The following is a 13476-nucleotide window of genomic DNA, read 5'->3' on the forward strand; positions in this document are numbered from 1 at the left end:
TCATCCTATGAATGAATTTTAAAATACTGTGGGGAAGCTCCGAAAAAATCAAAATTCTAATATCTTGTTTGTTTCCTCTCTGCAAGAACTGTACAGAGCTGATTCAGATCATTTGTATATATTTATAGATGATTTTATGAATACAGTATACTTTTGAAATTGAAAAAAATCTATCAGGAACAGATGGGATTTTCATGGTGCAGTGGCTGTGTCCCTATCTCTGAGCCAAGACACTGGGAGAATGGGTCAATTAGGAGGAAAAAAAATCCATCAGGTAATGACACCAAGGTTAGTTTTGAAGATGACTCAGAAATGGGGACTATTGGGAGTTGTGAGGGGGTTAATGAGAGATATTAGGAGGTCACAGGCAGACTAATGACTGGACATTGCCTGGACATTACCTGGACATTGCCTGGACATTACCTGGACATTGCCTGGACATTACCTGGACATTGCCTGGACATTACCTGGACATTACCTGTCTGCTCTCTGATGGACAGTGAAGGATCCATGAGCAGAGGTTTTGGGAATTGGGAGTACATTGTTGCAATGTGCTGTGGAGCATTGTGGTTATTTCTGTGCAGGAAGCTTCCGTGTGACTTTGCAATCGATCTAACCTGAGCTTAGTCACACTCACATGGACAAAAGCCTCAGGAGGTGAAGCAGTTGTTTCCAAGTTAACTAATCCAGTTCAGGACAATTACCTATAGGCAATAAATGAAACATGTTCGATATTCTATGTTCTAATGTTGGCTTAGTCAAAGATCCCGTGAAAGGTAAAAGGATATGGGGGAGCAAGCAAAGGAGTAAGATTAAACTTGTTTGAGTGTTAAAGGTTGTGATGTGTGTGTGTGTGATGATCAGACAATCTGCTGACACGATGCACCTTTACCCATGAAAAAGGATCACGTTGACATCTGCATCAGCTCCTGCAGAACCAGGAGAGTTTGTATCCCCAGACAACAGAAAAAACATAAGTAGGTAACTAGAAAAAATTTTTTTTTATCAAACCTCCACGTCATTTTGAATCCTCAGTATCAACCCAAAGAATTTCTATTTAGTTTACAATAAGCTCCCAACTGTTGTACATACCCAGCTGCATAAATAACCATCTCCAGTCACTCAAATGACATTAATTATGTTGGTGATTAAAGGACATAAAGTGGCATTCAAATTTGGGCAGGAGTGAGAGCAGGGAGGAGGTGCTGAGTCACACCTGTCACATTCCGCTCTGCGCCAACAACTTTGAAACTGTTCCTTGGAGATACGTTGGAAAGCTGGTATTGTGCCGGGGATCTGAAATCTCAAGCAGTCCTTCTGTCCTGGGTCACTTTAACTATCTGTTCCCCAGCTGTGTTCTGGCTTTGAGAGTGTGACATTATCGAAAAGGAAGAATGTGTAAGATTACAACAGGGTTGGGGAATGGGGAGTGGCACTATGTGAACTGCTCACTTGGAGGCTCAGTACAGACATGAAAGGATGAATAGCCTCCATCTATGATCTAAATGTCCTGTGATTCAATCGAGACTCCAGAGTGCACTAGACTTTCCAGAATTCAGTGTGAGATTGTCAAGTGCAGTCTGAGAGCATAGATAAAGCTTGATATGTAAATGTCACCAGACGCAATGGGACAAGCTGTTTATCTCAGTGGTCCGTCTGTTGGGGTTAGAAGGAAAGGGTTAATTTACTTGTCTGAATGCACCAAACCACTTCACAGGCAGCAGGGGACGTTCGCACTGCAGACACTGTTTCCTGGGCTGTGTCACCCATTAATTTTCCTTCAGACCTCACAGTGCCACATCGATGGTAGATGTGCACCCTGACACGATGAGGGATGGACAACATCTCAGTGAGCATTCTGTACAGCAGCTTTCACACCTACCATCTCCCAACCAGACAAACCACTGAGTGTGAAATGTCAGTGCACATAGGATTGAGAGGGAATAACATCCCTGCAGAGATGAGAAACAAAGAGAAAAACATATAAAATAAAACAAAAATGTGCAGATACTGGAAATCTGAAAGAAAAATACAAAATGCTGGAGGATCTCAGCAGATCATAGAGTCATACAGCACAGAAATAGACCAGTCCATGCCAAACATAATCCCAAACTAAACTAGTCCCTGCCTGCTCCTGGCCCATATCCCTCTAAACCTTTCCTACTCATGTACTTATTCAAATGTCTGTTAATCATTGTAACTGTATCCACATCCACCACTTTCTCAGGAAGTTCACTCCACACATGAACACCCTCTGTGTAGAACATTTGCCTCTTGTGTCTTCTTAAAGTCTTTCTCCTCTACCTTAAAAATTTGCCCCGTGGTCTTCAAATTCCCTATCCTAGGAAAAAGACAATTACCATTAACCTATACCCCTCATCATTTTACAAATTTCTATAAGGCCACCCCTTAACCTCCTATGCTCCAGTGAAAGAAATTCCAGCATTTCCAGCCTTTCTTTATAACCCAAACCATCCATAAGCAGCAACATCCTGACAAATCCCTTCTGAACCCTCTCCAGCTTTAACAATATCCTTCCTACAAATGGTGACCAGAACTGGACACAGTATTCCTGTAGAGGCCTCATCAATGTCCTGTACAACCTCAACATGACGCCCCAGCTCCTGCACTCAAAGAACTGAGCAATGAAGACTGGATGCCTTTTTCACCACCCTGTCTATAAAGAATTATATACCTGACCCTTTGAGTCCCATTGTTCTACAACATTACCCAAGGCCCTACCATTAATTGTACAAGCCCTACCCTCCTTCATTGCACCGAAATCCAATTTATCCAGATTGATCTGGCAACAACCGTGGAGAGAGAAATAGAGTTAATGTCTTGAGGCAAGTGACCCTTTGTTGGATTTGAAACATTAACTCTGTTTCCCTTCCCACAGATGTTTCCAGACCTGCTCAATTTCTCCAGCACTTTCTGTTTAGTTAATAAAAACGCGTTCGTTTTACAAAAAAACTTTGTGTAACCATTTGGTTCAGTAAAGCTGGAGAAAGCAAAGTTTTGTTGAAACTTTCCATCTTGGCCTCATTAGGGCAGAAGCAAAATTGCCAAATTCCGAAAGGCACAGGGAGATTTCCTATGCTGTATAAATTGTTGTTCCCTTTGGAGATTTGCCATTCTTGCATTTGTCCGGATGAACAGAAGATGAATTGTAAACCTCTTTTTAATCTAGCAATTCTTAAAAACAAAGAGAAAGAAAAAATAGAGTGTGGAGAATACAGAGAATGAGAAACAGATAGAGTGGGAGAGAGAGAGAAAAACTATCCACAGAATGGCCAGCAATACTGGGGGGAAACCAGGGAAGAAGCGACTGGGCATTTTAAAAAGAAAACAAAACCAGTATTTCGATTCATAGGCTGAGAGAGAGAGAGGACAGGAAAAGTGTCAGATAGTCAGATTTAAGTAGAAAGATAGAGGGGGAATCGGAAAGATACTGGAAGAGCTGGACATGGGAGGGAGAGACAGAATGAGAGAGTGAGAGTGAGGAGGGAGAGAGGGGAAGGAGGGAGGGCTGCAGAGAGCTCCGCCAGTTTTGTTCCTCTTAAACCTGGGGAAGGCGGAGCCGCTGGAGAGTTGGATTCCCAGCAGCGTGTAGCCGAGAGATAGACAGCAGGTGATTGAGGAAATAGAGAGAGGGATAGAGGGAGCGGAGCAACAGGGAGAGAGAGAGAGAGAGAGAGATAAAAGCAGGGAGGCAGAAAAGGTTTAACCCAGGAAACAGCACAGAGAGATTAACAGACTGAGAGAGCAAAGAGGAGTTGGGGGAAAGTTTTGGTGAAACCTCACTCAGTGCTAATCTAATCGCTGCTATCTCTGGGAAGCGGATTCAGAGCTTTAACAACAGGAGAAGGACATTGTAACTGCAGCCCCGGAGCCTGAAGCTGGTCCCTTCACTGGGAATAATAATGTCACACTGTCTCAGTGTATGGCAGCAGCCTCCCAGCTCTGACAGCCTGCTCCTGCTGCCTGTACCCAGCTCAGATTCTCACTGAAGTCCCTGCTCAGATAACCCCCTCTTACCCCCACTGCCCGGTCTGCCTGCTGTCCCCAGGTCGGGCATAGAGACCACACCTCGGCGTCTGATACTGAACATCATCGGGAGGGAGGATGTTCATCCTGCAGTCCAGGTAACGTGTATCTGTCAGTGTGTGTGTGTACCTGTGTGTGTGTACCTCTATCCATCTGTCAGTGTGTACCTGTGTGTGTGTACCTCTATCCATCTGTCAGTGTGCCTGTGTGTGTGTACCTCTATCCATCTGTCAGTGTGCCTGTGTGTTTCAGTCTGTGCCTGTCTGTGTGTCTGTGCCTGTCTGTGTGTCTGTGTTTCTGTGTCTGGTTATCAGTGTATGACTTTGGTTTTTATTTGGAGCAGATTGAGAGAGTCCCAAACAGAGACAGAACGCTGATCATCATTTGTCATGTTTTTCTGTGCTGTCCTCACCCAGAATCTGTAAAGAGTCACTTGTGTGTCAGTTTCTAGAAAAGGCAGGTTGATATTTGAACTCTGAGCTGTTTCAGGAGAGGGAGATTAATGCACATTGTTCAAATCCAGTATCTCCACCTCTAACCCTAACCTTTCTATTCACACTGTAGCCGATCCGTGTGTGGGTGTCTGCCACTTTACTCTTGGACCTTGTTCGAGTCTTTTATTCATTTGTGATTTGCAGTTGGCTTTGTTCTTGGTTCTAATCCTATGTCCAGCTTGCTGGATCTTAATTCACCAGACTGAGGGGTAACTGCCCCAGAGTGAGGGGTAACTTCCCCAGTGTGAGGGGTTCCTACCCCATTGAGGGGTAACTTCTCCAATATGAAGGGGACCTGCCCCATTGAGGGGTAACTTCACCAGTGGAGGGGGACCTGCCCTATTGAGGGGTAACTTCCCCAGAGTGAGGGGTAACTTCCCCAGAGTGAGGGGTAACTTCCCCAGAGTGAGGGGTAACTTCCCCAGTGTGAGGGGTAACTTCCCCAGTGTGAGGGGTTCCTGCCCCATTGAGGGGTAACTTCCCCAGTGTGAGAGATAACTTCCCCAGTGTGAGGGGGACCTGCCAGAATGTGCTGGGTGTAACATTGCACAGGGCCCTGTAACAGTGAGAAATTCAATGTTAATATCTCACTAACTCACACTTGGTCCTCCCTCTGACAGTTACACATGTTTAGTAACTTCTTCCTGAACTTTGAATCTCTCACATGATACACTCCAAGTTTAGGTTAATAAAACTCAGAGTTCATTAAGAAACTGTTGTTAGTTAAATAAATACAGAGTGAAAACAAATTGCACTAAATTAAAGCCCAAGGAACAGTTGCTGCTGTGTTCCTCTCTCCAGACCCTGACAATCAGCTTCTGCCAGTGTAAACAGACTGATGCAACAACGATCCTGGGGACAGCTGCAGCCATTCTCTCCTCTGGTAATAGCTGGAGCTCTGAAAGAGCCTCTCGTTTCCCATGTCCTGTGCACTCTCCGTCCCTCACTGTGTTTGCTCAGGTCTCGATGACCTATCTACTACAGTCCCTTGTTCTCGATGAGGATGTGAAAATGAAGCAATTTGACAAGAACCTGAATTCAATTTACTTCATTTCATGATGTGTTAGACTGGGGTGTGCAAAATTTAAAATCACACAACACCAGGTTATAGTCCAACAGGTTTAATTGGAAGCACTAGCTTTCGGAGCGCTGCTCCTTCATCAGGTGGTTGTGGAGTGTAAGATCGTAAGACACAGAATTTATAGCAAAAGATGTATCTGAAATTATATATTGAAAAAGACCTGAATTGTTTGTTCAGTCTCTCATCTTTTAGAGTGACCATGTTGGTTTCAGTTCTTTCAAATGTAAATTCCAGAACTTTTTTTTAAAGTTACATTCTCTTTATTTCAAATTTTATTTGTACTTTATTTCAAATTTTCTTTGATTTAATTGGGCCATATAGTGGGTGCTGACCCTCAAAAGGACTTGTCAGATGTCAATAACCTCCCCACCCCCACTCTGGGAGGGGCCAGGGAAAACTGTGGGGGAGGAATAGGTGGCAATAGTAAGTCAGAGCTCTCCTTTCCTGGCTCATTTCAAACTGGCTCTGTCAGTCCATCCTGTTGAAAGAAGAGCCCATTGTCAGTGAATCACTGCTTCCCAGTGAACCCACTGCTCTGTGCAGCACTCAGTGTGGCTCAGTCAGGGATTTGTGGATTCAGATTCTATTCAGGACACAGAAACAATCCTGACCAACTAGCCTTTTTCAAAGATTTTGCTTGGCTAAGACAATTACCCTGCCCTCCTTCAAAATACATCGATGGGATCTTTCCATCCAGCTGATGGCCACTTAATGACTTACCCAAAAGAGAACATCTTTTCTCAGAAACTCCCCTGACTCCCTCAGCACTGACACTCTGACAGTGCGGCACTCCCTCAGCACTGACCCTCCGACAGTGCGGCGCTCCCTGAGCACTGACCCTCTGACAGTGCGGCGCTCCCTCAGCACTGACCCTCTGACAGTGCGGCACTCCCTCAGCACTGACCCTCTGACAGTGCGGCACTCCCTCAGCACTGACCCTCCAACAGTGCAGCACTCCCTCAGCACTGACCCTCCAACAGTGTGGCACTCCCTCAGCATTGACCCTCCAACAGTGCGGCACTCCCTCAGCACTGACCCTCCAACAGTGCGGTACTCCCTCAGCACTGACCCTCCAACAGTGCGGCACTCCCTCAGCACTGACCCTCCAACAGTGTGGCACTCCCTCAGCATTGACCCTCCAACAGTGCGGCACTCCCTCAGCACTGCTTTGGGGGGGTCCATTTGGATTATGTACACAGTTTGTAGAATGGTACTTGAACCCACATCCTGCCGATTGAGAGGTGCTACCCACTGAGCCAGGCCTGAATACAGTGGGTTTGGATCTGCTCTGGGATTGCACAAAGGATGTGGGAACACCCCTGACCTGTGCACGCGGTGCCCGTGTCGGGCACTGGTAATGATCCTGTGGGCTGATGTGGGGCAGTAATGCAGAGGCTCTGCGTGTAACCCTGAAGGGGCTCTATTGGCTGCCCCCACCTCTCACAGCTTTATAACCAGCAGCCAACAAAAACTTAGATTGAGACAGTAAGTCCTCACTTAAAGTTATGGCTGCATTCCTGAAATTCACAACATTAACTGAAATGACCTGAAGTGAAATAACTGTCCGTGAAACTTGGCTACTGTAGGAACCATTGGTAAAACTATAGTTAGGTTCTGGAGGACATCATTTCTCAGAAAACAAATCAAATACGAAAATTTGATTTGAAACAGTTTCTACCCTACTGTCGTTGTTAGAATAGTGAATGGACTCACAAACGTTTAACATTCACCTGTACCTCTGTTTTTGTTTTTGCTGCTGTTTATCTATTATTTACTCATCTATGCTACGTAACTCTGTGACCTGCCTGTATTGCTCGCAAGACAAAAATTTTCACTGTGTTTCAGTATTTATCTCAGACAATAAATTCAATTCAATATTTTATTCTCTGAGTTGATATTTTTACATTGCTAAATGCCTACATTTGGTTAATGAAATAAGTTCTGAAATAAAATAAGTTTAACAATGTGAAAAATGTCAATATAGAAGAATATGTGGGAGTGGCGGGGGGGGGGGGGAATGGGGTGATGGGGTGGTCAGTACACAGGTTTGCAGATGACATAAAAATTGACCAAATGGCTGGCAGTGAAGAGTCAGGTGTGGGGTTACATGAGGACAGAGACAGACAGCTCAGATGGGCAGGTCAGTGGCAGATGGAGTTTAACCCTGATAAATGTGAAGTATGCACTTTGGAAGAAGTAACAAGAGAGGACACAATGAATGACAGAAGGAAGCTCAGAGGAACGGAGGGATCTTGGGGTGCTGGTCCACAGACCCCTGAGAGCAGCAGGACAGGTTAATAGGATAAACGGAGATTCATAGAGCAGGGAGGTGATGTTGGAGCTGTGCAAGAGATTGGTGAGGCCGCAGCTGGAGCACCGTGTGCGGCCCTGGTCTCAGCGCTATAGGAAGGATATGATTACACCGGGCAGGGGTGTGGAGGAGATTCACCAGGATGCTGCCTCGGCTGGAGCACACTTCCTGCCATCTCATCTCGACCGCGCCCTTGCCACAATGGGTCCTCATTGGACCCAGCCAGCCCAGACCTCATTGATGCTACTGGGTACAACATTAGCCGAAACCCGACTCCACAGCCACCTGTATGAATCTGTGCTGGAGGCAGACACAGCTGGGAACCCAAATTCACCTGCTGGGAACCAGCAGGTTCCATGTTAGGAACACTCCAGTCCGTGCTGCTGGGCCCAATCCAGTCCATGCTGCTGGTCCCACTCCAGTCTGTGCTGCTGGGCCCAATCCAGTCTGTGCTGCTGGGCCCAATCCAGTCCATGCTGCTGGTCCCACTCCAGTCCGTGCTGCTGGGCCCACTCCAGTCAGTGCTGCTGGACACACTCCAGTCAGTGCTGCTGGTCCCACTCCAGTCAGTGCTGCTGGGCCCAATCCAGTCCGTACTGCTGAGCCCACTCCAGTCAGTGCTGCTGGTCCCACTCCAGTCCGTGCTGCTGGTCCCACTCCAGTCAGTGCTGCTGGGCCCAATCCAGTCCATGCTGCCGGTCCCACTCCAGTCCGTGCAACTGGGCCCACTCCAGTCCGTGATGCTGGGTCCACTCCAGTCCGTACTGCTGAGCCCACTCCAGTCAGTGCTGCTGGTCCCACTCCAGTCCACGCTGCTGGTCCCACTCCAGTCAGTGCTGCTGGTCCCACTCCAGTCCACGCTGCTGGTCCCACTCCAGTCCACGCTGCTGGTCCCACTCCAGTCCGTGCTACTGGGCCCACTGCAGTCTGTGCTGCTGGATCCACTCCAGTCCGTGCTGCTGGTCCCACTCCAGTCCGTGCTGCTGTGCCCACTCAAGTCCTACCGCTGGGCCCACTCCAGTCCATGCAACTGGGCCTACCCCAGTCTGTGCTGCTGGTCCCACTCCAGTCCGTGCTGCTGGGCCCACTCCAGTCCGTGCTGCTGGGCCCACTCCAGTCCGTGCTGCTGGGCCCACTCCAGTCCGTGCTGCTGGTCCCACTCCAGTCCGTGCTGCTGGGAGGAGAAAGTGAGGTCTGCAGATGCTGGAGATCAGAGCTGAAAATGTGTTGCTGGAAAAGCGCAGCAGGTCAGGCAGCATCCAAGTAGCAGGAGAATCGATGTTTCGGGCATAAACCCTTCTTAAGGAATCAGTCTGTGCTGCTGGTCCCACTCCAGTCCTTGCTGCTGGGCCCAATCCAGTCCATGGTGCTGGGCCAAATCCAGTCCGTGCTGCTGGTCCCACTCCAGTCTGTGCTGCTGGGCCCAATCCAGTCTGTGCTGCTGGTCCCACTCCAGTCTGTGCTGCTGGGCCCAATCCAGTCAGTGCTGCTGGGCCCAATCCAGTCAGTGCTGCTGGGCCCAATCCAGTCCGTGCTGCTGGGCCCACTCCAGTCTGTGCTGTTGGGCACAATCCATTCCGTGCTACTGGGCCAGTGCTGCTGGGCCCACTCCAGTCTGTGCTGATGGGTCCACTCCAGTCCGTGCTGCTGGGCCTAATCCAGTCTGTGCTGTTGGGCCAGTGCTGCTGGGCCCAATCCAGTCCGTGCTGCTGGGCCCACTCCAGTCAGTGCTGCTGGGCCCACTTCAGTCTGTGCTGCTGGGCCCACTCCAGTCCGTGCTGATGGGCCCACTCCAGTCTGTGCTGCTGGGCCCACTCCAGCCAGTCTGCTGGTCCCACTCCAGTCCGTGCTGCCGGACCCACTTCAGTCTGTGCTGCTGGTCCCACTCCAGTCCGTGCTGCTGGTCCCACTCCAGTCCGTGCTGCTGGGCCCACTCCAGTCCGTGCTGCTGGTCCCACTCCAGCCAGTCTGCTGGTCCCACTCCAGTCTGTGCTGCTGGTCCCACTCCAGCCAGTCTGCTGGTCCCACTCCAGTCTGTGCTGCTGGTCCCACTCCAGTCCGTGCTGCTGGGCCCACTGCAGTCTGTGCTGCTGGATGCACTCCAGTCCGTGCTGCTGGGCCCACTCCAGACAGTGCTGCTGGGCCCACTCCAGTCTGTGCTGCTGGGCCCACTTCAGTCTGTGCTGCTGGTACCACTCCAGTCCGTGCTGCTGTGCCCACTCAAGTCCTACCGCTGGGCCCACTCCAGTCCATGCAACTGGGTCTACCCCAGTCTGTGCTGCTGGTCCCACTCCAGTCCATGCTGCTGGGCCCACTCCAGTCCGTGCTGCTGGGCCCACTCCAGTTCGTGCTGCTGGTCCCACTCCAGTCCGTGCTGCTGGGAGGAGAAAGTGAGGTCTGCAGATGCTGGAGATCAGAGCTGAAAATGTGTTGCTGGAAAAGCGCAGCAGGTCAGGCAGCATCCAAGTAGCAGGAGAATCGACGTTTCGGGCATAAGCCCTTCTTCAGGAATCAGTCTGTGCTGCTGGTCCCACTCCAGTCCGTGCTGCTGGGCCCAATCCAGTCCGTGCTGCTGGGCCAAATCCAGTCTGTGCTGCTGGGCCAGTGCTGCTGGGCCCACTCCAGTCTGTGCTGCCGGGCCCACTCATGTCCTACCGCTGGGCCCATTCCAGTCCATGCAACTGGGCCTACCCCAGTCTGTGCTGCTGGTCCCACTCCAGTCTATGCTGCTGGGCCCACTCCAGTCTGTGCTGCTGGTCCCACTCCAGTCTGTGCTGCTGGTCCCACTCCAGTCTGTGCTGCTGGGCCCAATCCAGTCAGTGCTGCTGGGCCCAATCCAGTCCGTGCTGCTGGGCCCAATCCAGTCAGTGCTGCAGGGCCCACTCCAGTCCGTGCTGTTGGGCCCAATCCATTCCGTGCTGCTGGGCCAGTGCTGCTGGGCCCACTCCAGTCCGTGCTGATGGGTCCACTCCAGTCCGTGCTGCTGGGCCTAATCCAGTCTGTGCTGTTGGGCCAGTGCTGCTGGGCCCAATCCAGTCCGTGCTGCTGGGCCCACTCCAGTCAGTGCTGCTGGGCCCACTTCAGTCTGTGCTGCTGAGCCCACTCCAGTCCGTGCTGCTGGTCCCACTCCAGTCTGTGCTGCTGAGCCCACTCCGTGCTGCTGGGCCCACTCCAGTCCGTGCTGCTGGGTCCACTCCAGTCTGTGCTGCTGGTCCCACTCCAGTCCGTGCTGCCGGGCCCACTCATGTCCTACCGCTGGGCCCATTCCAGTCCATGCAACTGGGCCTACCCCAGTCTGTGCTGCTGGTCCCACTCCAGTCTATGCTGCTGGGCCCACTCCAGTCTGTGCTGCTGGTCCCACTCCAGTCCATGCTGCTGGGCCCACTCCAGTCCGTGCTGCTGGGCCCACTCCAGTTCGTGCTGCTGGTCCCACTCCAGTCCGTGCTGCTGGGAGGAGAAAGTGAGGTCTGCAGATGCTGGAGATCAGAGCTGAAAATGTGTTGCTGGAAAAGCGCAGCAGATCAGGCAGCATCCAAGTAGCAGGAGAATCGACGTTTCGGGCATAAGCCCTTCTTCAGGAATCAGTCTGTGCTGCTGGTCCCACTCCAGTCCGTGCTGCTGGGCCCAATCCAGTCCGTGCTGCTGGGCCAAATCCAGTCCGTGCTGCTGGGCCAGTGCTGCTGGACCCACTCCAGTCTGTGCTGCCGGGCCCACTCATGTCCTATCGCTGGGCCCATTCCAGTCCATGCAACTGGGCCTACCCCAGACTGTGCTGCTGGTCCCACTCCAGTCTATGCTGCTGGGCCCACTCCAGTCTGTGCTGCTGGTCCCACTCCAGTCTGTGCTGCTGGTCCCACTCCAGTCTGTGCTGCTGGTCCCACTCCAGTCTGTGCTGCTGGGCCCAATCCAGTCAGTGCTGCTGGGCCCAATCCAGTCCGTGCTGCTGGGCCCAATCCAGTCAGTGCTGCAGGGCCCAATCCAGTCCGTGCTGCTGGGCCAGTGCTGCTGGGCCCACTCCAGTCCGTGCTGTTGGGCCCAATCCATTCCGTGCTGCTGGGCCAGTGCTGCTGGGCCCACTCCAGTCCGTGCTGATGGGTCCACTCCAGTCCGTGCTGCTGGGCCTAATCCAGTCTGTGCTGTTGGGCCAGTGCTGCTGGGCCCAATCCAGTCCGTGCTGCTGGGCCCACTCCAGTCAGTGTTGCTGGGCCCACTTCAGTCTGTGCTGCTGAGCCCACTCCAGTCCGTGCTGCTGGTCCCACTCCAGTCTGTGCTGCTGAGCCCACTCCGTGCTGCTGGGCCCACTCCAGTCCGTGCTGCTGGGTCCACTCCAGTCTGTGCTGCTGGTCCCACTCCAGTCCGTGCTGCCGGGCCCACTCATGTCCTACCGCTGGGCCCATTCCAGTCCATGCAACTGGGCCTACCCCAGTCTGTGCTGCTGGTCCCACTCCAGTCTATGCTGCTGGGCCCACTCCAGTCTGTGCTGCTGGTCCCACTCCAGTCTGTGCTGCTGGTCCCACTCCAGACTGTGCTGCTGGGCCCAATCCAGTCCGTGCTGCTGGGCCCAATCCAGTCAGTGCTGCAGGGCCCAATCCAGTCCGTGCTGTTGGGCCCAATCCATTCCGTGCTGCTGGGCCAGTGCTGCTGGGCCCACTCCAGTCCGTGCTGTTGGGCCCAATCCATTCCGTGCTGCTGGGCCAGTGCTGCTGGGTCCACTCCAGTCTGTGCTGCTGGGTCCACTCCAGTCCGTGCTGCTGGGCCTAATCCAGTCTGTGCTGTTGGGCCAGTGCTGCTGGGCCCAATCCAGTCCGTGCTGCTGGGCCCACTCCAGTCAGTGCTGCTGGGCCCACTTCAGTCCGTGCTGCTGGGCCCACTTCAGTCCGTGCTGCTGGGCCCACTCCAGTCCGTGCTGCTGGTCCCACTCCAGTCTGTGCTGCTGAGCCCACTCCGTGCTGCTGGGCCCACTCCAGTCCGTGCTGCTGGGTCCACTCCAGTCTGTGCTGCTGGGTCCACTCCAGTCCGTGCTGCTGGTCCCACTCCAGTCCGTGCTGCCAGGCCCACTCCAGTCTGTGCTGCTGGTCCCACTCCCATCCGTGCTGCTGGGCCCACTCCAGTCTGTGCTGCTGGTCCCACTCCAGCCAGTCTGCTGGTCCCACTCCAGTCCGTGCTGCTGGGCCCACTCCAGTCCGTGCTGCTGGGCCCACTCCAGTCTGTGCTGCTGGTCCCACTCCAGTCCGTGCTGCTGGTCCCACTCCAGTCTGTGCTGCTGGTCCCACTCCAGTCCGTGCTGCTGGGCCCAATCCAGTCCGTGGTGCTGGGCCCAATCCAGTCCGTGCTGCTGTGCCCACTCAAGTCCTACCGCTGGGCCCACTCCAGTCCATGCAACTGGGCCTACCCCAGTCTGTGCTGCTGGTCCCACTCCAGTCCGTGCTGCTGGGCCCACTCCAGTCCGTGCTGCTGGGCCCACTCCAGTCCGTGCTGCTGAGAGGAGAAAGTGAGGTCTGCAGATGCTGGAGATCAGAGATGAAAAAGTATTGCTGGAAAAG

The 13476-nt window shown here is 52.4% G+C and overlaps 1 protein-coding gene across 4 annotated transcripts in view; it reads left to right on the top strand.

Moving 5' to 3' along the window:
• Positions 1-3624: 3624 nt before the first annotated feature.
• adamtsl5 (ADAMTS like 5) overlaps positions 3625-13476 on the top strand; it is a 53183-nt gene continuing 43331 nt past the window's right edge. For all 4 annotated transcript variants that reach the window (XM_087982036.1, XM_087982037.1, XM_087982038.1 and 1 more), the window contains exon 1: positions 3625-4145. In XM_087982036.1, coding sequence (XP_087838162.1) covers positions 4126-4145 — 20 coding nt within the window. In that variant the 5' untranslated portion in view covers positions 3625-4125. The remainder of the gene's footprint in view (positions 4146-13476) is intronic.

This window comes from Chiloscyllium plagiosum, unplaced genomic scaffold, assembly GCF_037043375.1.
Source record: "Chiloscyllium plagiosum isolate Xiang-an unplaced genomic scaffold, Cpla_swu_hap1 HiC_scaffold_42, whole genome shotgun sequence".
In the NCBI taxonomy this organism is placed as follows: domain Eukaryota; kingdom Metazoa; phylum Chordata; class Chondrichthyes; order Orectolobiformes; family Hemiscylliidae; genus Chiloscyllium; species Chiloscyllium plagiosum.